The sequence below is a fragment of the Callospermophilus lateralis genome, chromosome 9 (genome assembly GCF_048772815.1).
Source record: "Callospermophilus lateralis isolate mCalLat2 chromosome 9, mCalLat2.hap1, whole genome shotgun sequence".
Classification (NCBI taxonomy): domain Eukaryota; kingdom Metazoa; phylum Chordata; class Mammalia; order Rodentia; family Sciuridae; genus Callospermophilus; species Callospermophilus lateralis.
In genome coordinates, this window is record NC_135313.1 from 70870863 (window position 1) to 70894096 (window position 23234).

General features: G+C 34.5%; 1 protein-coding gene across 9 annotated transcripts in view; it reads right to left on the reverse strand.

Moving 5' to 3' along the window:
* Positions 1 to 23234, reverse strand: part of Pkp4 (plakophilin 4) — a 243578-nt gene that overhangs the window by 94651 nt on the left and 125693 nt on the right. For 8 of the 9 annotated variants that reach the window (XM_076865747.2, XM_076865751.2, XM_076865744.2 and 5 more), the window contains one exon: positions 5575 to 5687. In XM_076865747.2, coding sequence (XP_076721862.1) covers positions 5575 to 5687 — 113 coding nt within the window. Of the gene's footprint in view, positions 1 to 5574; positions 5688 to 23234 lie in introns of those variants that run through there. The other variant, XM_076865750.2, reaches the window with a different exon arrangement.

Consider the following 23234-nt stretch of genomic DNA (forward strand, 5'->3'; position numbering starts at 1 on the left):
AAATTCTGGACAATGGTAGGATTCCATGTCTCTCACTAAGCATAGTTTTTAAATTTTGGAGATAGCTTCAGGAATTCTAAGATGATATTTTCATGTTCTGAATTTTGAATTTTAAATATATTTTCCTGTCCTTTCACATCTTTGTTACCCCAACAAGATGAACAGCTAGGATATTTTCTCTGCTTGCAGGAAATATGAACACAGGCTGTACTTCATATACTTGAAGGCTGAATTCATCTTGTAATGTTCTCCTGGTCAAGTTTTCTACCTATATTGCTCTTACCCTTGGAAGGCTGTAGTAATCTCCAAATGCTGCCAAATTAGCATCCAATTAGGCCCAAGGCTATTTACTGCCTTGGGAATTCCTTGTTTAAGTACTAGGCTTGGGATGTCAAAGAGGAACTTCAGCAACAAGATAAAAAGTTACAAGGGGATTTACCTTAAAGAAAAATTTAAAGAGAAAGGCATGTAGTAAATTGTTAAAGTGGTTGTCTCAGTTTTGTCGGTTCATAAAAATGTTCTCTATGCTAGTAGTGGTAGTTATAACTGTACACCAAAAGTGTTAGTCAAAAAAAAATCATAAAACTATGCTATAAAGGGGTGAATTTTATTCTAACTTTAGTATAGCTAACTTAAAAATATAGTAGTTATCTCTGGGTGGTAGAATCTCTACTTTCTTGCACTTTAAAAATTGGAATTAAAAATTATTTAATTCCAAAGTACAGATTAAGAATATGGTCTTGGCTACCCCATGCCCTTCTTTGACCTTGGGACCAGAGAAGGGCAAAGGAAGTTCCAGGGTGAGAAGAGGGGCACAGGGTCCAGGTGGTCTTTCATTGTATTCCTGGGTCCTTTTACTGTTATTCCACCCACTTAAATCTAAACCCAATTAGTGTGAGAACAATATCCAAATGATGATATTACATGGTGAAAAAGAAAAAATCCCAAGTGCATCAAACATTGGATTTGAAGACTGCTGCCTAGTCCATGGGAAACATAAAGTTTAAAGGGCACATTTCCCTTTAAGGAGCCTAAGCTGAAGTTATTTGTGTTGCTATAGTGCATATACCATATACCTGCACAGTGACCTGCAATATAGGACACCTCACATCTCAGTGCACAATACAATCCAGGACTCTCAAGGGCTCTGCAGATAGGAGCTATCATGGTAGTCTGCCTGCTTAGCAGACCTGAAATTGATCCATTCATCTACATATGCTGAGCATCATCCTGAGCTAAGATAGATTTCAGATTGGCCTACTGGAGAATTACTTTAAGCTAAGGTGGTATTCCATACCTTTATATTCTATTTAGTAATGAGAAAAAGCCCTCTAGGCCTATTTTTGTAATTTATTGGAAAGAGACCACCTAGGACACTACTTACTTCATCAAATAGTGATTTCTTAATGGGGACACACTGGGAAAACAATTCAAGTCTTGGTCCCAGGAATGAGAGAACCTCCTGAACAACTCAGAGACAGTTAAAATGTAGAGTTCATTAGCACTTTCTCTCTTTAGCATGGCTACTAGGACACTCAGGAAAAAAACGACTACCTACGTAAATAAATGCATGGCATGTTACAATATACATTCTTTTGGTACTATTTTAACCTTGATGCATCTTATTTTTTTTTAAATTTTATCTTCTTTTTCCCTTAATTTCTGCATTTTATTTTTATTTTTTACATTTTAAAAGGTATTCCCAATATACAAGTGAGGTGGAATACATATATAACCACAGTATATTTAGTGTGTTCAGAACAAATGCCTTAGCCCACCAATGGGATCCTCTATCATGTATAACCAGAAGAATGAGAAATTATACTCCATTATATAGGATGTATCAAAGTGCATTCTACTATCATGTATAACTGATTGAAACAATAAAAAAAATAAAAAAAATGGATAATGTCCAATAGTAAGCTTCATGGAACTAAGCAGCAATTTCATTTGTATTTTGGGCAAAACAGAAATGGCTGATGGAAAGAGGGTCTGAGTGTGAGAGATAATTTCTATTTACATTCTTGGTTCTGGTTCCAAGAGAACAGTTAGTGGAGCTGGAAGACCCAAAGGGGTGTGTCTCAAGTGACACAGTAAAACGCCTTTGCTCCCTACTATTTTCTTATGGGCTCCTTGCCAGCGTATAGACCTGGTGATCACAGAGCAGAATAACTATGTCAGTAGTCTTCTTAAGGTCCTCTGGAAAGCACCCTGAAAGGTATGAAAAGGGCAGATATGAGAAGGGTAGGTAGAAATTTAAAGACACCAAGGGGACAACCTAAAGGAAAAGCATCCTCTGATGAGCTCAAAACCTCTGGACTTCATTTCAGCTCACCATCCATCCACTAATCTTTTGGCTGAATGCCCACTGAGCTCTAGGCACTGTGCCAGGATTGTGGGGGTGGGGTGGCTCTCACCATCTCATAGATGAGCTATGGCATAGAGACACAGGCATTCAGATGAAAGAGATGATTTTCCTAGGGGAACTTGGGGCAAGGCTATTAGGAAGTGTTGGCATTTAGCTGGGATATCAGAACACATGGGAATCACATGACATGGGAGTAGGGTAACCCATGTGGGTCAATTACCTTTACAACTAGAGTTCTCTAAAAGAGAAAAACTACTCATAACTCTTAAGATTCCATAATAGGTTCCTATTTGGCTGTCTGGCCTCTCTTCATTATGTTTTGCACACAGCACAGTCAAGAAAGAAAAACTTCTTTCAAATAAATCGACAATCACTACTAGCAACTTTCTGTAGATATCCTTTAAAGACCCGATGAAGATCTCCATAATCAAATAGTACAGCTTTACCTTTCCAACCTCATAAGCTACTAGGTCCTTTCAGCACATATCCTAAACATGACTGAGCTTCTTCATGCTTCAGAACAACCTGTCTTGTAACCCTGCTTTCATTTCTACAGGATCCATTAATTTGTCCAAAATTCACTGACTAAGTAAGTCTCAGCAACATCCCAGATATGACAATAGGCACTAGGAACCAGATACAAAGCACACAATACCAATGACAGTAACTATTGCCCACAACATGTATTTTATAAATTTTTAGCAATCTATGGAATGAGTTAATTGAACTATATAACCATTAACTTATTTTAAAGCTTAAAGAAAAGCACAGGAGATAATCTAATAGCCAGGCATCTACACCCCTCACCCCCCCCATTTAACAGATGTTAACATCTTTTTTTTTTTTTTCATTTTTGCTCCAGATGGCTCTGTTAAATAAAACTTTACAGATTGAGCCAAAGCCTAATTCCTGATATCTTCCCCCTCAGACATCACTACTCTCTTAAATTGGTGTCAATCCAAAATGTTTTTAGTGGTTTTATTCCACATGAATTCACTTATAAATGATTCCAAGTATTGTTGAATAATTATAAAACTGTTTTAAAAATGTTCAGATGATATTCTCCTATTTCTCCTCTTCTGCAACTTGCAATTTTCAATCAGAAGTTTGTTTTAAAAACATCCCCATGGTGTTACGTGCAAATCCAGTTATTTCATTTTAATTGTTGTAGAGTTTACTTATCCACAGTTTGTTTCCCATTTTCATCCTGATGGACAATAATGTTCTTTGTGATATTTTTACTTTAGGAAATAAAGCTACATTGAACATTCTTTGTATATATCTTATTCTGCACATCTTTCAGAATTTCTATACCAGTGTCTAGGTTTTGGAGTTTGAAATCACACTCTCTCTTCTATGGATTCTTACTCTTTGCCAAGATATATTATATATATATATATTTTTTTTTTTTGAAGAGAAGTATTTTAATACAATCTTTTACAAGATTAGAATTAGTCCAAAAGTATGTAATGAACAAAGCACAGTACAAAATTGTCCTTCCTACCCTCTTCATCTTTTCTTACTTCTGTGCATACTCAAGGGCTGTAATCCCTCACCTGGATTCCTTAGCTTTTATGCAGTTATTTTCATGTGTGGATAGTTATTCAAATGAATGCTTCTGTCAGAGAAGATATATTGGAAAGTCCAATTCTGTCATAGTGCTGATGTCAGCCTAGGGTTTTATTGATTTGTGTTTTATAACATCTGATTGTGAGCTCAACTTTAGTGGTGTTAGTTTCTCAGATGGGAACAGTTATAACTGGACCCCAAATCCACATATTGTATGAGTTTGGGTTTGCCAAGAGTGTGGTCCTTTAAAGGTCCTGGCTAAATGCAGCAATCTTAAATTCAAAGGGGCCATCCTGAACACACCTTAAACCTTACTCCTTGGGCCCTGTATGGATGTTAAAACCAATTCGAGGACTCATTTTGAGGTATAAGCAGTGTTCTCAGGCTTCCTGCAAAGGTGGCTCAAATACTTCTGGTTCTGGTTTTCGGTTCCCTTTCTATTTTTAGTATTTAGAGAGTTCCCTTCTCTTTTGCCATTTCCTTAAGTTTTTTTTTTTTTTTAATTGGTATGGCAAGAGAAACTCTGTTTACTGAGCCATACTGCATTCTTCAAATGTTATTTAATTTTTCCATAAATATAAAATTCTATTTTTCTAAACAAAATTGGTCTATATTTTGGGGGAATATTATTGAGTTTGTGAATTTCCCTTTTGGGTGCTCAATATATACATAACTTTTAAAAAATATTGAATAGAGTGAAAACTATTGTTTTCACAATAGTTTGAAAAAATTGTTTTGACAATTTTTACTTCCTTGATAAATTATTTAGCTGGATATTATAAAGGTAGAATTAGAAATTTATAATTTGAAATTTTACACCTTGCTTATGATTTTTTTTACTATAAAAACATACCTGAATTTTAAAAAAAGATCACAATTTTATATTTATTTCTAAAGGTTTTTATTGACTTTACTTGTACACTCTGAGATGAAAAATTCATGTGAATATAATTTATCAGCCTTATGTCTAAAATTCATACCAACAATCACTGGAAAAGTGAAACTATAGACCACATTCTATTCAGCAAAAAAAGAATTGTCTATGACTAACAGGAGATGCTGAGAAGTAGAACCATTATCTGACTAAAAATAACTGAGAGACAAGTTATTATAGGCATACCCACCTAAGTATAAACATACCAAGCTCAAAAACACAAGTAATGAAGTATTTCATAGTAGGCTTTCTAGGAATATGTAACTAGTTCTAGAAAAACTCAATTTAAAGGCATTTTAAAAAGTTGTCTAAATCTTAATTTTTAGAAATATTTCTCAGTTTAAAAAAACCCATACCAGGTTTTCAAAATATCAGTCAATTAGCTTACCAAATAGCTAGCAATTAACCAAGTAACATCCATCAACTGTAGTTATAGAGGAGAAATCAAATTTCTGAAGGAAGCACAGTTTCTTTTGCTACAGAAGCTTACCAATGCTATACATAGCACTTTAAGCATGGGGCTGAAAGGTAATCAATATTACAAGAGGATTCTCAAAATTAAAATGTATTGACAACTTTTGTGTCAAATTTAGGAAGGCAAGTTAACCGGGACAACGCTAATAGAATCATCTACTGCATGCAGGGCAACTTAGTAAGACATGTCACTTGAGAGTACACAAAGATAGAGCCCTTGGCCCTCTACCTGGTGCTGGCGATGCTCGGTGATTCTGCTCCAAGCCTACATCTTTCTAGTTGACTGGCAACAATCTGCCTTTCCACTTCCAGTTCTCGGGTGAGTCGTTGAAACTGAAGCTCCTGTGAGTCAAGGAAATAAAAGGCATATAAGGTGATGAGGTTGGCTGCTCAGGCAGATACACGGATTGGCGTATGTCACAGGAAACACAGGAACATTCCCATAACATAAAGCTGTAGTGTGGCTCTTTGAAGTGCAAGCTTTGGATGGTTTAAATAATCTAATGATTTGTGGTTATTTTAAATTTAAAGGCAATAGAGTTGCAGCTTTTATTTGATGTTGGAAACGTATATTTTTATTTGCCTTTTTTGTTTGTGGTTCTAATCAGATCTTTCAAACAATATTTTCTGCTGCAGTGCCATATTAAATTTAATGTTTGCAGAGACCTTACTTGAAGTGTTTACATCAGAGGCACGCCAACCAATAAAAGCTCTTCATCTTCAATGGCTAATTTTTATATCCCTTATAACGTACTGTATGTCAGCACAGCATTAAAAAAAAATGTAAATCTCCAGGAAGAGAATCACTTTACCATGTTTGATACAAAGCCATTTAACTAAGGAAAAATATCCTTTCAATCCCACAGAAAAAAATCTTGCTATATTTATCTACGACATAACCAAGAGAATTTTGCTACTTTCACAAATGCATTCATGTGCCATTGTGTGAAAGGAGAGAGGTGAAGACAGAAAAGTGAAAAAGACTGGGCTATAACGTGGAATTCAAAATTGTACTAAGAAGCTAGAAAATTTGTCAAAAGAAATTATATTCTTCAATCTATGCTACATCATGAAAGTGAACGAGTTCTATTATAAGAGAAAGTGTTTTAACTTTGTCCTTTTCTTATTGTTAGTTTGATGGGATTTTAATAAATAGAAAGCATGTTATGCTATAAAACATCCAAAGATCAAATCAAATATATTTCAAAGGCTTTAAGCCACAAATAGCATCTTGAAGAATACCTCAAGAACCCCTGTGCCAATTAATGCTTTACAAGCTATTCAAAATAAATTGTTAAGTAGTTCAAATTTGACAATGATTGCTAGAGCAAAATACCAGGTAGGTGAACACTCAAATAAACCTAAAAACCAATCAGAAATAAAACTACCTAAAATATTATTTATGACTAGATATGAATGTTTGCATAAAAATTTAATTGACTTTATTGACTCTTTGTGGTATTAGGCACATGTGCAATTACTTGATAGCACTGGCTTTGTAAATTCCACAAGCTATTCTTAGACTGAGTTTTAATAAACAGTCCGTGAACTCCTTATCTGCTATTGAAAATCCTTTTCTAATGAACCCAATAGTGGTGGCATTTTAGAAAGGATATAGATGAGTAGTATTTAGCTCAATACTGCTATATAATATGATCATAATAGATAAGTGGGACAATGCCTGCCTCTGCCTAACAATACCTAGACTGCTGGCTGTTAATAAAGGCTAAACAACAAAAGAACATATGGCTATAAACTGTACAATAGTCAGTAACCTAGTAGTATCATGCTTAACTAATATCTTTGCTCTTAAATAGCATAGTTTTTGTGATACATTTCCATTCTTTCATTTATTTTATTCAATTACTTATTATGTACATCTTTTCCCACAAGAGTGGCTGCTTGTATCATACTGGGCCAAGAAGGACTGTGTGTAAATCCCCAAATACTCCCCAAGCTATCACATTATCTTTGTACTCTGGTTACTCTTTATTCTAGGACTGAGGGTGGGCATGTTATATCATTTTGGGATAGCCAGAAGTTACCATACCAGGGTAGGATGAAGGTATATTTCAAATAAGAACATAGGAAAAAAACAATTCAATGGTAGTAGATGTTATAAAATCATGTTTGTGGCTGCTTATGCTAATCTTTTCAACAACCATTTAAGGAAATGGTTGGGAGAATTTCTGCTTGAAGGCAGAGGTGGGACACGGTTTCCCATAATCCTTTTCCTCTGAAGCAGAGATAAGTAACTTTGGCTCTGTCTAGAAGATACACTCATGCCAGACTGTGACTCAGATGTCAGCTCAGAGCCTGATTCCAGAAAACGGGAAGCTCCTTTTCTCTGTTCTGCCTCTTGCAGCATTCCCTGTATTAGATCTCAAGGTCAAGTTCCTTACACAGAAATCACTTCCAAAGGTAGTGGCAGTTATCAGTTGTTTCCTTATCTGACCAAATTTGTGGCACAGATTTGGATACTGTTCCTGGAAATTAAGTCTCAAGCCTTGTTCTCCAATACAAGTGTTGGAATTTACTAATAACCACTTTTTTCCTTTTTTTCCCCTTTTATCCTTAATTAGCCATGTCCACCTCTATTTCTTGCAAATAGGAACCTTGAATGACACCAATAGAAACTGTTTACACCTAATGAGTTGCTAGGCAAGCCTATGTACTCATGCTGCATTTTCTATTTAAAATGAGCAATTCCTTTGACATTCTTATCAACTGAGTTCACAATGTATCCCTCATTGAGCCCTTAAAAATGAATATCTCTATGTCCTTACTTACTGTATGTCCACACTTGTCACAAGTAGGACTTCACTGAAGTGCCAAAAGCAGACTATCAGGAAGCTCTTAGGCATGGAAATACTACCTAAACCTGTGAATATTTACATTAAACTTTACATTATATTTGTGGGCTTTGATGTAAAATGATGACTGCTGTCCGTACAGAATATAAACTGAACACCCATGTGTGATTGGCACCAAGATGAATGAGTAGGATATAAATATTTGACAATTCTGTCTCTACTGGTTTCTTTGACTGATGAGGAAGACAGCATTACATAGTCACATAAAAACACATTTAACGATTTCCAAAATAACACTCATTAAGATGATTATGCAGAGATATCATCTATAAATTTTAAATTTTTATATTTTACCCTCTAAACATAGACTGTGACAGCTAATTCTGAAATCAGTATCTAAAACGGGGCCTCTAAATTATAGGGATATCTTATATTTGTTCTCTTCTGAGAAAAGCAAGGAAATTAATGTTAAAATTGCTTGCTAATGATTTAGTATATGACAATTTCTTCAGACCACATTCTTAAAAAGAAGTGTCAAGGCTATTAATATGCTATAGGATTATAATCTACTCATATGTGCTATGAAACTCTTCTTTGTATTTACGACATATCTCTCAGGTTAATATAATGATAAATATTATTTGAGAGAGAGTGAAGGGGAAAAAAAAAAACAAAACTTCACTTTCATGACAGACCCACCCAAGGAGCTCAAAGGAGGACTTGCTGCCCCAGTTGCCAATACTTGGCCTGAGGCAGTTGGCTCCTACAGGGATGCAAAGAATCCCCTTTCCCCCAGGGAATATCCTTCCTCCAGCACTAACTGAGGTAAGAATAGAAGATTAGTCTTAGGTAGTCCCAGGGTTTCCTGTGGGCGTGGCTAATGCTTTGCTAGCCTGGAGAGTATTTGATATACTTCCCTGTCCAATCCTACTTTTTTATCCCCTTTCCTCCACAGGTGTTGATTCATGATAAATTTTGTGCACACAAAATTTTATCTCAATGAGAACCCAAGCTGTCTTGTGTTCTTTTTTAAAATTAATGACAGAATTTTTCTCTTACTCCCACTCCCTGTTTTTAAATATTGTGAGATATTTCAAGTATACAGAAAAGGTATAGACAATAGTACGATGAACTTTTCTGAAACTGAAATAACAAATAGCAAATCACCTCTAGCAAATCCTAATACTTTGCTAGATTTGCTTCTGATTTCTTGAGAAACACAATATTACAAGGTAATTTAAAAAAACAATGAGGTGGCTTGGTTGTTCTCTCCTGAATCCTAATCTTCTCTCTTCTTCCCTCCCCAGAAAATATCATTACTCTGAATTTGGTGTTTATTATACTCATGACTTTTTTTTATATTACTACTATATACTTAGTCACACATGATACATACCATTGTTTTTTTATATTCACATTTTTTTGTAAATGGTAAACTGTTCACAGATTTGCAGATTGCTTTACTGCTATATGATTTTGAGATTTACCTATATCAATAATGTAGCTTTAGCATTGCTTAAAAGTATTCCATTTTATGATCATAGAACAATGTATTTATGTTCTGCTCTTATAAACCTTTGGATTGTTTCCAATTGCTTATGCAATTATAAGCACTATATAAAATAAACTTTCTTATATAAACCATCTTGGGCACATAAGCCAGACTTCTCCAGAGTAGAGACCCAGAAGTAGAATTACAGGGTTGAAATGTATGCACATCTTTAATTTTCCTTGATAATAGTTGTCAGATTACTTTTCAAAGTCTTGTACCAATTTATACTTCAGCTAGCCATGTAGTGGAGCTCCAATTTCTCCTGATTCTCATTCTCACTGACCGCAACTTACATTTGGAAGCTTAAAATTCCCTGCCCTTCTTTGTTTACAGTCTAACTTGCTTATGTTTTACTTTGTATTTCCTGATTGCCAACATCTTTTCTTAGGTTTACTGGTCATTTATGTTCACAGGTTATCAAACTTTCAGAGGGAAATTTCTCCCTACTGCCAGAAATCCAGGCTTTTTCTAAACTTCTGTGGAAATGATTTCTCATCACCTTTAAACTAATGTAGTTGTGTGAAGTTTTAGCCTTGGGTAAGGAATCTCAGTAGACTGTCTACCATTTGTAGCCCTGAGACACACATAGCATATAACCAGCCAAGGGCATCCTCAAGATTATCTAGCTTTGGCAGGTGTCTCCAGGGTGAAAGCCAGGTTTACTGCTTACATAGCTGAGGATTCTTACTCTTCTTGCAGTTTTGATTTCTCTAAATTCCGTTGTTTCTAGTTTAGCTCTACTTAAAAAAAAAAAAAAAAAAAAAAAAAAAATATTTTATTAAGTATGCTAAGTGTCATTCGGGGATAAAAGTATGTAGAAATACTGAATGTACAATATGGCTTTTTCGTATTTTGATTTCTCTGAGCTGAATTCAGGGGATATTTCTCAGTATTTCCTTCAGTCCATTATTTCTCCATGTGCTTTTTGGTGTTTATCTCACTGTACTTTTTTTTTTTTTTTTTTTTTTTTTTACCCTGCCCCACCCTCCTGCCCCTCAAAGATGAGATTTTTCCATTTCTGAGACTTCTAGCTGGTGCTTTTCCTTATCCATTTTTCTTACATGCTCATTAAGAATGAAATCTCTATTTCTCCACCTTGTTTTCCCTTCCAATGAAGTTTTACCTTTACCTAAACTTCCAGTTTCCTCTGTCTTAAATGAGGCCTTAAATAGGTGATTGCAATATTTCTTTGAAATAGAAATACTAGGGATTCTGTACATCGAGGCACAAGGCTACTTACTGTCCCCTTCCTCTGGTTTCCTGAAGCATTCAGAATTAGGTAACTGCAGTCCCATGTCCTTTGACCAGAAGTGACATCCTCCTGGCTCCTGGCTTCCTCCACTTGTTAGCACAAAGTTGTCTACAATATTCCTCACTGTCACTTTGCATTAAATAATTGTCCTCATTTTCAGCAAGATTGGTAATCATATTTCCTCTTACATTCTTGGTATTAGTCAGCCACGTTCTTTTTCCTAACTGGCAAAGACCATTATTTTTCCAAATATGTGCAAAAATTCATTATGCTTAAGGCGAGAACCATCTAGCTACAGATGCTCATCTGCATCACTACCACATATTTACTTCAGTTAGTCTAACTGATTCATTAATTTAGGAATAGCTACAACAGTTACTGCTACTATGATGCCAACAACTAAAAAAAACAGCCGGCCCCAACTTTGTGTCCCCACATTCACATTAATCCTCAGTTTTCTTCCAGGCTTTGTGGAGGGAGAGTTCTCTTCTTGTCTAAGGCTGGTCTTTTCCATGCCTTCCTGCCTCACCAGGCTTTTGCTTTTCTCTCTTTTTAAAATCTTTAATATTTCTTTTCAGTTGATACTCAAATAAATCATTCTCATCTTTGCTTTCTTTCTTTCTTCTTTTTTGGAGATATAACCCAGGGCCTCTCACAAGTAGCCAAGTGCTGTACGACTGATCTTCATTCCCACCCCAAAATTATGTTCATTTAAAAGCACACCTTCTTAATCTCAGGATTTTTCAATTTGTCTCCTTCTCATTTGACCTATATTATCTCTTCTAATGATTTTTTTATATACTTTTATTTATATATTTTCATATGGTGCTGAGGACTGAACTCAGTAACTCACAGGTGTTAGGCAAGCGCTCCACCACTAAGCTATAACCCCAGCCCTATTCTAATGATTTTTAAAAATTTAATTGGCTCTTTTTGAAGATATAGTACCATTCTAGTCATTGTAGTCACTGAAATTCTTGTTTTGAATGCTTTTACATTTTTACTAATACAAATTAAAAATTTTTAGGAGAAAAGTACTGAGGACTGGTTATATTTAACAAAGAAAACTGACACAATCATTATGTGATAGACTCAGGGTTAAGAAAGTGTTGTTACTTCAACCATTGATTTAAAATATTATAAAAAAAATAAAATTTGCTTTTCTGCCTTATTACATTGAGAGTTTTATATCACTAAAAAATATGTTACCTTTTTAAGATTCAGGAGATTGGACAGGCTATGTCCTGCTCTCATGACATATTATGGCATTTACCTCTGTTTTCCACATTCAAAAGATGAGTACATTATATATCATGTCCAAATCTTCCAGGGTCTTGAGCCAGACAAGGGGAACTGTTTTTAAAATGAGCTGGTGATATACTCGGTGGTACAGTGCTTGCCTGATATGCATGGGGCTCTGAGTTAAATCCTCAGCACCAAAAACCCAACAAAACCCAAAACCAAACTACTAGGATATTCTCAAAAACATCCAAAATATCATCTCTAATCTCAGCAGAACTAAAACCAAAGTAGCCATATTTACAAAGAGTCCTTAGCCTTCTTGGCCTTAATACACCAGCTAGTCTAGTAGAGTTGATCATATACTGACCATTTATCATAATTTACTTAGTCATGGACAAACCATTATTATTTCTACTTGGTAGTCTCTAATCAAATACATAATTAATTGTAGGAATACTAGGCATAAAGTCTACCCCTTTATACTGACAAATTTCCTTTGTTTAAAGGAAATTAGAAGTTAAAAAAATTGAAAAGCTAATACTGCCTTTCTCATGGTACTGAGAACACCCATGGATGTTAACTGGTCTTCCCAAGGGAGAAAGGAATTCTAAGTCAAGTGGGTTCTCAAAGTGCTGCCCAGAAGTTCCCATTACCTTGGAGACTCACATTGACCCTAGCATATTATAAGTTCTGATTAATTTACCAGTAGGAAATCAACTTACTTCTGTTTAACCCAGCACCTTCTTTGATTTGCTGAAACTTCACACACTTTTTCTTCTTCAAAAAACAGTACTACTTCAAGAATATAACTTGGACAATATTGAAATTTGTTAGGAATGGCTGAACTGAAGATTACTATGAGGTACTATACATTAAATATATTTTAAAATTGAATATTTCAAAATCAAAATTTTAACCACTTTTCTGAGACTGGATATTTACAAAGGGCAGGGCACTGTGAAGAGCTAACCTTCAAATGGAAACTGTCAATGTGGCACTGTGTTAAAGGCATGAGGAACACACCTTTTACAACACCTCTGCTGGATTAGCTGCCCAATGCTATGCCAATTGCTTCTTACATTTGAATTATACCTCTTCCACCTCGTAAGTTTTCTATTTCTCCATTGCAGCAGTTCTCAAAGTGGGATCTTGAGTCAGCTGCATCAGTACCACTTGTAAACTTCTGAGATTCACAAGGGATGTGGTCCAGCAACCTGTGCTTGAAGAGAATCAGGTTCTCCAGGAGATTCTCAACCATGCAAAAGTTTGAGATCCATTGTCCTAATGGAACACAATCCTTCTTTCAGTTAGGCTCAAACAAATGGCAAGTATTAGGTGATGATGGGACATGCCTCTGCTTTCCTCATTTCTTCCAGATATATTTGCAGAAGTACAATACTACTCATTGGTAAGACATACTTTACTAGGCTCCAAGCTCTATACTAAGTGTTTCATATGAATTACTTTGTTATCTCCCACATCAGCCTGCAAGGTGGTAAAGTTACCCTCTTTTCATTGAGAAATGATTTGACTATGGACATTCAAAACTTGGATCTGAAATAACCTCCTTTTGACTCCTAATTCCATGGTGTTAAGCACTGTGCCCCTCCCACCACACCCCAAAGTAAACTTCTAAAAAGTCAACCAGCCTATTTTAAGACTCTTCATATAGTCTGGACCTTTAAAAAAAAACATTATATATATGTAATAAATATATACATTATATATATATATATACATATATATATATAATGTATGTATGTATGTATTTAGGTTTCTTTTCACTCCTGTTCATGTACTTATAGTGAACTGTTTGCTGTTTCCTATACATGCCATTCAAGGCCTTTCCTCATTTGTTCATCCATGGGAAACATTACCCTCCTATGAATGAGTACCTATTATTCAGCCCTTAGGTAGAGTGCTCACCCATGACATCAGCTCAATTTACTAAGTTGGATTCTTCTTAAAGAACAGAATCTATATTTCAGTCATCTCAGTACTCATCTAATTCTCTGCAAAATTAAAAAAGAAAATCCTCTAAATTCATTCAAGATGACTTTTATGTACTGTTTTATTTAGCATGTCAGAAATCGTTGTAAATATTTTTAAATGTATTGATTTATAAGTTATTTTTATATAAAGACAGGGATAATATATTATGGATGATCTTTTTGAGGTTCTTAGAGCATTTCAAATGTAAGAATAATCATATCCTTAAAACATGGATAAAGATCTGAGTATGGTGATGCACACCTATAATCCTGCCACTCAGGAGGCTGAGGCAAGAAGACAGTGAGTTCAAAACTAGCTTCATCAACTTAGCAAGGCCCTAAGCAACTCAGTGAGACTCTGTCTCTAAATAAAATATAAAAAGGGCATGTGGATCAGTGGTTAAGTGCCCCTGGGTTCAATCCCTGGTATAAAACAAAACAAAACAAAAAAACCAAAAAACAAACAAAAAGGCCATTGGTAAATAAAATAAAATTCCATGGTATAAAAGAATGTTCTATTTTTATTTAAAGTCATAGATGTGGAGGCAGAGCTAGGACTAGGTTGTGAGTTTCCCAAAATTATGTTGACTGTTCTTTTAACAAATCAGCTCTATCAGAATTTCATATTATTCATGGTGGCATAGGCAAATTATTTTTTAAAATATCAATATGTGCATCATTCAGTGTCATTGTGGCTTCCTGCTGTTAACAGACTTACTCCCATGCCACTGCCTCCCCTACTTCCCCATTGTTTTTATCTGTCTTCACCTGCCTCATTCCTCAGATCTCTCATGCATCCTCTTCTGCCCATCAGAAAAAAGGAGTCTTCCTGGTTTTACAAGCCATTTTTGAAACGTAAACATCTAATGGTATCTCCAATTGTTGAAATAGCAATGTCTTCTTTTATTTACCTTTTTTTCCTAAAGAGTAAAATGTGTGCATATATATATGTGTGTATTATAAAAAAGACATGAGTACATGTATGTAAATATAAACAATGCTAGCTAAAACTTCTGCTGGTGGAGGTTTTCATAATTTATTGTTAAAATTCCTTATATTTGGGGAAGTCCTAGTAGTGAAATAGAAAGGAAAAGTCAATCAACAATGAACATGAATATCCGGAATCAGTGTCTGCTGCAGTTGTCAGTGACAACTATTGCTATCGTTTTCCATTATGGCAGTATTTTGGTAGAATTAATGTCAAAAACATACTGATACTTTCTTCAAAATGCAATGCCTTGAATATTTGATTAAGTATTACTTTAATCACATTAAGAAATTATGAAAAATAACAATGACAACATTAAAATTTATCTGGTTTTATATACTTCAAAATTATTATTTAGACCAAGGATGCAAGCCATCTAATGTTAGATGCTTATTTGGCGGTTAATTGATTGCATAGTACATAATAAAAATGCACATAAGTCATTATTTGCTGAAATGGAAAACTAAGAAAAATAAGTGGCCAATTTCCACTTCTATGTGAACTAGTTACTGCATGTACAGCAAAAATATATAAAAATGGTAAGCAAAACAAGGCCAAATTTAATCTTCCTTTGATTCAACAGATCCAACAAATATCATTAGGAAATATGAGGCTAGTTTAAAAAAATGATTCATTTAAGCTTTGACTAGTAACTTTATGAAATATAACTTTATGAAATATAACATAAAAGAAAATTAATCTAGTGGAGGAACAAATCTACTATATGAATTAGAGCTTAGGCAGACTTTTCCTATGAATATACTAGGTTTGCTTTTATGATTATTATATTCTGCAGATATTTTAGCCTAAGGTGTGTATCATTTGTATGAGTGTTATTGGAATTAGAATGCACATTGACTAGTTGTATCTTGGTCAAAATGGTTCCTTGTGAATGCTTGCTACCTGGCTCAAGCAGCATCAGAATTATTTTTTTTAAATCTTTAAATTAAAAGATTTAACCTTTTAATTTTTAATTTTGTATGTATGGTTTCATTAACATAATGATTTCTCTCTAATCTTCCAGAAATTAGCCTAGGCTTCTTGAGAAATAAGGTTAAGATCAATATACTATTGATAACCATAAGCTATTCATATTTAGCCCACAAAGACCAATAAGGCTTTAGGATAGAGCTAAGGAATATTTAGCTACAGGTTGAGTCGAAGGTCAATACATCTATATCCAGAATGATGCCCATTTCAGCCTTGGGGTCTACAGGTGCTCTAATACTGGTGTTTCCATATTTGATGTTCCTCTGTTTCTCTGATCTCCTGTTTTCTCCTTGTATATTTGGCTTCTTCCATTTGTTAGCCATATATAAAAGCAATTTTAACTTTGTTACCTTTATTGTATATCTATATATTCTCTAGTTAAACTAAAAAATGAGACAAGTTTGGGCTGTGGGTGTCACAGTAGTAGAGTACTCAGAACGTCTGACTCACTGTGTTCAAACCCTGGCAACATTCCCTCCAAATAAATAAATAAATAGACAAGTAATGCTACTTTTTACTTGTGTAAAGTCTATATGGATCACAATAAGGAAGAAAAAAGGAGACACAGAACTCTTAGATAAGAAGTACCACATTTGAATATATTCTAGTTTAATTTACTTGTCTGAAAGAATTTTTAAAATTATATTGAGATTGTTTTCTCTTGCATAAAACAAATGCTTACTTATAAAGAAATATTTTTGTCTCATGTTTGGAACAGGTACAATTTGATATCAAATGTCTCTTTTCTTTCTTGTTAAGTCATAAATGCCTACTGTGGGTTCGGAACTCTCTTATATTTCCTCTAAAAAAGCACAGGCCATTTTTGAGTGGAGCAATTCTAGGGTGAGGTTAGAAGAGGCAAAATAAATGACTTGCTCAAGTTTACATAATTAGCAAGTAAGGAACTAGGACTGAAATACTAAATTCTCACCCTTTCTATTATAAGAAGATAAAAAATTAAGGATGTTTCATGTTCTGTTCCTGAAGTTTACATTTAGAACTGTGATTGACTTTATTACCTCAAAACTTTCTTCCCAAATCAAATTAACTCCCGGAATTTAATATGAGGTAAAGAGCAGATCAAGTATTCAATGGATCTTACTAATGACAAATGTGAAAGTGCATTTACTGGGAAAAGAACTGCTGGTATAACAATTGAAAACAAAGCTAGTTTACAACTTTGAACCACACACAGACATACATATGCAGTGTTCATATAATGTGCAATGTATATAATGAATGTAAAAACAAAAATACGAATTTATACAAAGGTGTCCTAGAAGAATATTTTTATAACCTTAGATTGATAGAGACCCTCTTAAAATAAAACCCAAGATCATATAGGGAAAGAGGCATATTTAACTATATAAAAATAAAACTTCATGGGCTAGAGTTGTAGCTCAGTGAGAGCACTTGTCTGACATGTGTGAGGCCCTGGGTTTGATTCTCAGCACCAATAAATATTTTTATTTATTTTTATTTTTTATTAAAAAAAATCCATTGACAACTAAAAAATATTTTTTAAAAAACCCTTCATATCCAGAATATCATATGAAGAAAGTCAAATGAGGAGTGGGAGCAAGACTGCTTAGTTGTGGAGTGCTTGCTTGGCATGCATGTGACTCAGCATTCAATGCCTAGCACTGCCAAAAAACAAAACAAAACAAAACAAAAAAACAGACAAACTCCCAAAAGAACAACAATGACAACAAAATCAAACGACAGGGAGACAAATATGGGCACTGACCATTCATTGGACTGTGATTGGTTATACTTACCATAACATTTATCCAGTATTATCTATTAAAATTAAAAATATTCCCCATGACCTTGTTATCCTACTTTTGGATATCTAGTCTTACAAAGATAAAAGTAATGGTATGCATAAAGTATTCACTTGACAATATTCTAACTGTGGCATCTCCATACTAGAGTTATTTTAAAAAATGAAATAAGTTTAACCTTTATCTGTTGCCTCAAAAGTTCCCTTATTCAATGATAAGGCCAATTGAGGAGCTGAATAAAACAACAAAGTGAGAAACAGCAAACCTGTATAAATTTGTTTGAGCATGGAGGAAACCAGTCTAGGAGACAGACTGTAAGACCGGTTACCCTAGGGGGCAGAAAAATGAAAAAATGCAGACATTATTTATATTTTTATATTATAATATTTAACTGTTGCAACTACCATAAGGTAGTCTTTAATTAAAATGTTATTCCAAAAATCAGAAAGAAAGAATGAAATAAAGTATTATTTGCATCTGTCAGGATAGATCCTGTTTGGGAAAAAGACCAATTCTTGAAAAAAACAGTCTGAGAGAGAACTGAGAGAAAAACTGATATTTTTGCCTTTTTGAAGGTATTAAAGCATTAAAGTACCCTAATGGGGTTCTATAATGTTCAAACTTTTAATGGCTCATTCTAACAACTAATAACACTTGCCAGATTTAAAAGTATATCACATTGGTGACCACAGGAAGAAAGGCTGCAGTCTTAAAAATATTAATAAAACCTGCCAGGTATAGTTGCACACACCTGTAATCCCAGCTACTTGGGAAGCTGAGGTAGGAGGATCACAAATTTAAGGTCAGCCTGGGCAATTTGGTGAGACTCAGTCTTAAAATAAAATAAAAAGGGTTGATGTATAATAGTGGTAGGGTGCTTGCTTAGCACATGCAAGGCTCTTGGTTAAATTTTCTGTATTGAAACACACACACACACACACACACACACACACACACACACACACACTATGCTTCCGGGGTTCTGTGAGCCAACCCTTACTTATTGGCTCATCAGTTCCAATGCTGAGGAAGTTACACACTTGGAAAAGTACATAAAACCAATCACATGAAATAGGAAATAACTTAATGTCCATCAATTAGAAACTCAAATATATTGCATATATCTATACGACAGGACTCCATATAATTGCTAGAAGAATTGAAGTAAATCTATATGAGCCGATATGAAATAATCTCCAAGATCATGCTGAAAAATAAAGCTAGGCAATTAGTTTCAAAAAGACTGACATATGCTACAGTATGTAGAAAAAAAATTCTTGATGTATATGGAAAAATTTTAACTTTGTAAAGGTTTTAACTTTGAGAAAAGGGCCTGGGTATTTGTATAATAGATGACTTTTTATTTTATACTTCTTTGTGGATATTTCAATTTGCCCATATTGGGCAATTTTTTGTCACCAGTTTTTTTGTAAATACATTAGAATGATTTGTTTGTTCCTGTAAAACCACAGTAGGACTCCAACTTCTACTATTATTTAAATGCTCCAATTCTAACCAATTGAAGAAAAGAATGTTTTATGAATTAATTTTCATGAAGGATGTAAAATATTTAATAGAAATAAATATCTGAAAGCATATGTTGCCTAATAGACTGATTGACTTAATAGACTATACTGCATATATTTCTCTTGGAACTCGACAGGATGATCTAATAAAGAATTAATATCTTCAGAATAATGCTTTTAAGCTTATTTTTCTTTTAATTAATTTTCTTTTATGAACTGCTTAAAAGAAGAAAAGAAAAACATATTAATATTATGTAAAAAATCAAACATGGAAAAGGACCCACTTAACCTTAAGTTTTACATTATGTTAGGACTAAATCACTTAAGATACTAAAATCACATGGTAACATTTTCATTTGGAATGCTAATAAGAGTTTGAAAGGGTAGGCATTCTATTATTATATAGAATTTTGATTAGGTACTTACAGTAGACATAATTTTTTAAAGTAGTAACTGAAGATATGTTAATTTTCACTGGGCTAAAATATACAATAATATAAAATTTAGCAGTTTAACCATTTTTAGGTTCACTGGCATTAAATGCATTCACACTGTGATGAAACTATCATCACTATCAATCTCCTGAACTTTTTCATCTTCCCAACTGAAACTTCATATTCATTATTCTAATTTCCCCCTCCACCCAGTCCCTGGCAAAGACTATTCTATTTTCTGTCTATATGAATTTGAGTACTCCAAGTAGCATACATAAATGATAAATACAGTATCTGTCCTTTTGGGATTGGCTTATTTCACTTCTTAAAAGTTCATTCATATTATAGCATTTGAAAGTTTTCTTCCTTATTAAGGATAAATAATATTTCATTGTACATACGTACCACATTTTTCCCCTTTACCCATTTATCTAGCAGTAGGTACTTGGGTGGCTTCTATGCATATTTTTAAAAACCTAAAACTTTACATAAAATTTAAGCCAATTGTGCAACAAATATATCTTGGAATTCAACTTTCTATCTAGCTTTTCCTCTTGGCTTCTTTCTTTGTTGAGACAGAATAAACTTCCATAGAATTCAGCAGTGACAGATCTCATGTGTCAGGAAAAAATGAGTAATTTCACTTTCCCTTTTGTAACTTAAAAGACTGAGTTGTTTACACATTCATTCATTCATTTATTTCAAATTGGAGTGTTTATATGGGCCAGGCAAAGTGGTAGAGACAGGAGATAGACAAAAGAAAGGAAGGAAGAGAGACTGAGGAACACCAGTGTATGAATGCCATCATCTGAGCAAAGTGCAGAGTGTAACCCTGGAAGTTTACTTGGGGGCCCTGGGAGCAAAGTGGTCTAAAGCTGATATGAAGTTTCTCTTGAAATTGTGAAGAACTAAATTAAAATATTAAAGCTGAAAGGTCAAATATATTTCCATTTTAAGAGGCCAAATAAAATTAAATGCCTAAAAAGTTGGTAAACCTGAGAAATTGTATGGTGTTGATGAGATTACATGGCATGGCCTCCATTTCCTCACTGGTGTACAGCAAACAACATCTGTCTCAACTGCTGTTAGAACCATCATGAGACCTAAGGTATAGAACTGTCAAGAACTATCAACTCCTATACAGAACTTCTAATCATAGGTTCCTTTTCTAGTATTCTAGAGTAGGGGTTAGGAAACACTTTCTGTAAAAGGCTAGTTAGAAAGTAGATATTTTAGGCTTTGTGGATGATAAGTCTCTGTCACAACTAATCACCTTTGTCCTGGGAGTGCCAAAGTAGGCATAGGTAGTCACATAAATGAATACCTGTGGCTGTGCTCCAATAAGATTTTATTTAGGGCTAATAAAATTGGAATTCCACCTAATTTTCTGATGTTACCCAACACCTGAAAAATTCTTTTTTTTTTATTATTATTTGAAGGTATTAAAAATGCACAAAACATTCCTTATTTGTAGGCCATAAAAACAAGTAATCTTAGTTTGCCATACTTAGATTGCCAACACCTGTTCAAGAGTTCAAAAGGCTGTTTAACACTTAGGAGCATATAATATGAGATAGACTAGAAGAAAAAAAACGGAAGGGTTACAGGAATCTACGACCAACCTGGATCTCAATCTAGTCTGTCACTTACTAGCTGTAAAACATTGCACAAGTCACTTTAACATCTGTAAACCCCAATTCAGTTGTCTGTAAAATGGAATAATAAAAGAGAAGCTGACGTGAAGGTGTGATTAAAATGTTAAATGCTGTATAAACTCTGAAGGTGTTTTAAAAGATTTGGGCATTAGAAAGTAAAGAATAATTAAAAAATATTTCCCTTAAGAAGTTTACTTGTCAAAATTTAGGGATAGATTTTCAATTTTTGAGCAGAGGGGAAAAAAAGTGAAGTAATTTGTATTATAATGTCTTATGATCCATTTTTACTAATATTTTAGCATTCTACAATGGTATTATACCACTCAGTTAATCATTTACCTCTTTCATCTTCTGGTGATATTGTTTTCAATGGCCCTACTTTTGCCATTATTTTTTTTTGTTGTTGTTGTTGTTCTCTCCTCTTTATCCTCATAGAAAGAGAATTCAATTTTATACATGAATTCACAAGAAGAAACTAGTGGTTGGAGCATCATTCAAGACAAATGTCTGAAAGCAGAATGGTTGCTTCTTGTACTGCCATGACCCTAGATTTTCAATATTTTAAGCTCCGAAATAAGTAATCTGTATAAAATTATGGGCTCTCATGACCCTCAAAGTTTAAACACGTGATTTCTTTATATAGCCAACTTGAGGATATCAAAATACCAATGCCAATCAGCAGTGAAGGGATGGTGGATAAATCTGTAAGCTTTTCTTCTAATATTTGGATACTGACTTAAGGCAATCCAAACCCTTTATTCAATATTTCCCATCATATTACTCAGAAATTCCTTCCTATGTCTATTTTATGAAATAGTAAAACACACAAAAAACTTTTGCCTTTTTTCCCCAAAGTTACTCTGGCAAATAGTCTTCCTGCTGACAACTCATATCACCAGGTAACAGACAGGAAAAGGTCAATCTGATATTCATGACCATCTCTCCTTGAAGCAGGAGGCAAATATGGCAAGAGATGCTACCTCTGAACCAAATGTCTGGTCAAGTTCTCAGCAGAGAAGTAGGTTCAGTCAGGGCTGCTTTGCAAGGCCCAAGGCTCATGTAAGCAGAGGCCAGCACACTGCAGCTTTAGCTCCTGGGACCATGCTTCCTGGGTTCTGTGAACATAGAGAAGATTGGGTCCATGGAATAAAAGGACAACACAGTTTACCATGGAGACGTACAACCTCTGACTATACCAAGTGGATGAATAAAAGGACTGAATAAAGGATCATCCCAGGGCAGGCTATGGGGTGATCCCAATTCTTTCAGGCTCTGAGAGAAGACTGGATGCGTTAAACAGGCCAAGAACCATGGAGGGCCCATGCTTTCACCAGGCAGGATCCCTGTAATTCCCAGTGGAGCCTTAACTCCACAACAGAGAAAAGGCATTCCATTCATGAGGGTCTGTGCCATTTCCCACAGAAGGTAAGAGGAGAACCAACTAATCAGTATAGCAGGTGAAATTTCTCTGAAGTGCCACTAATTTTTTTTTTTTTTTTTTTAAGAGAGAGAGAGAGAGAGAAGGAGAGAGAGAGAGAAGGAGAGAGAGAGAGAGAATTTTTTATTATTTATTTTTGGTTTTCGGCAGACACATCATCTTTATTTTATTTTTATGTGGTGCTGAGGATCGACTCGCTACCGCTTGAGTCACATCCCCAACCC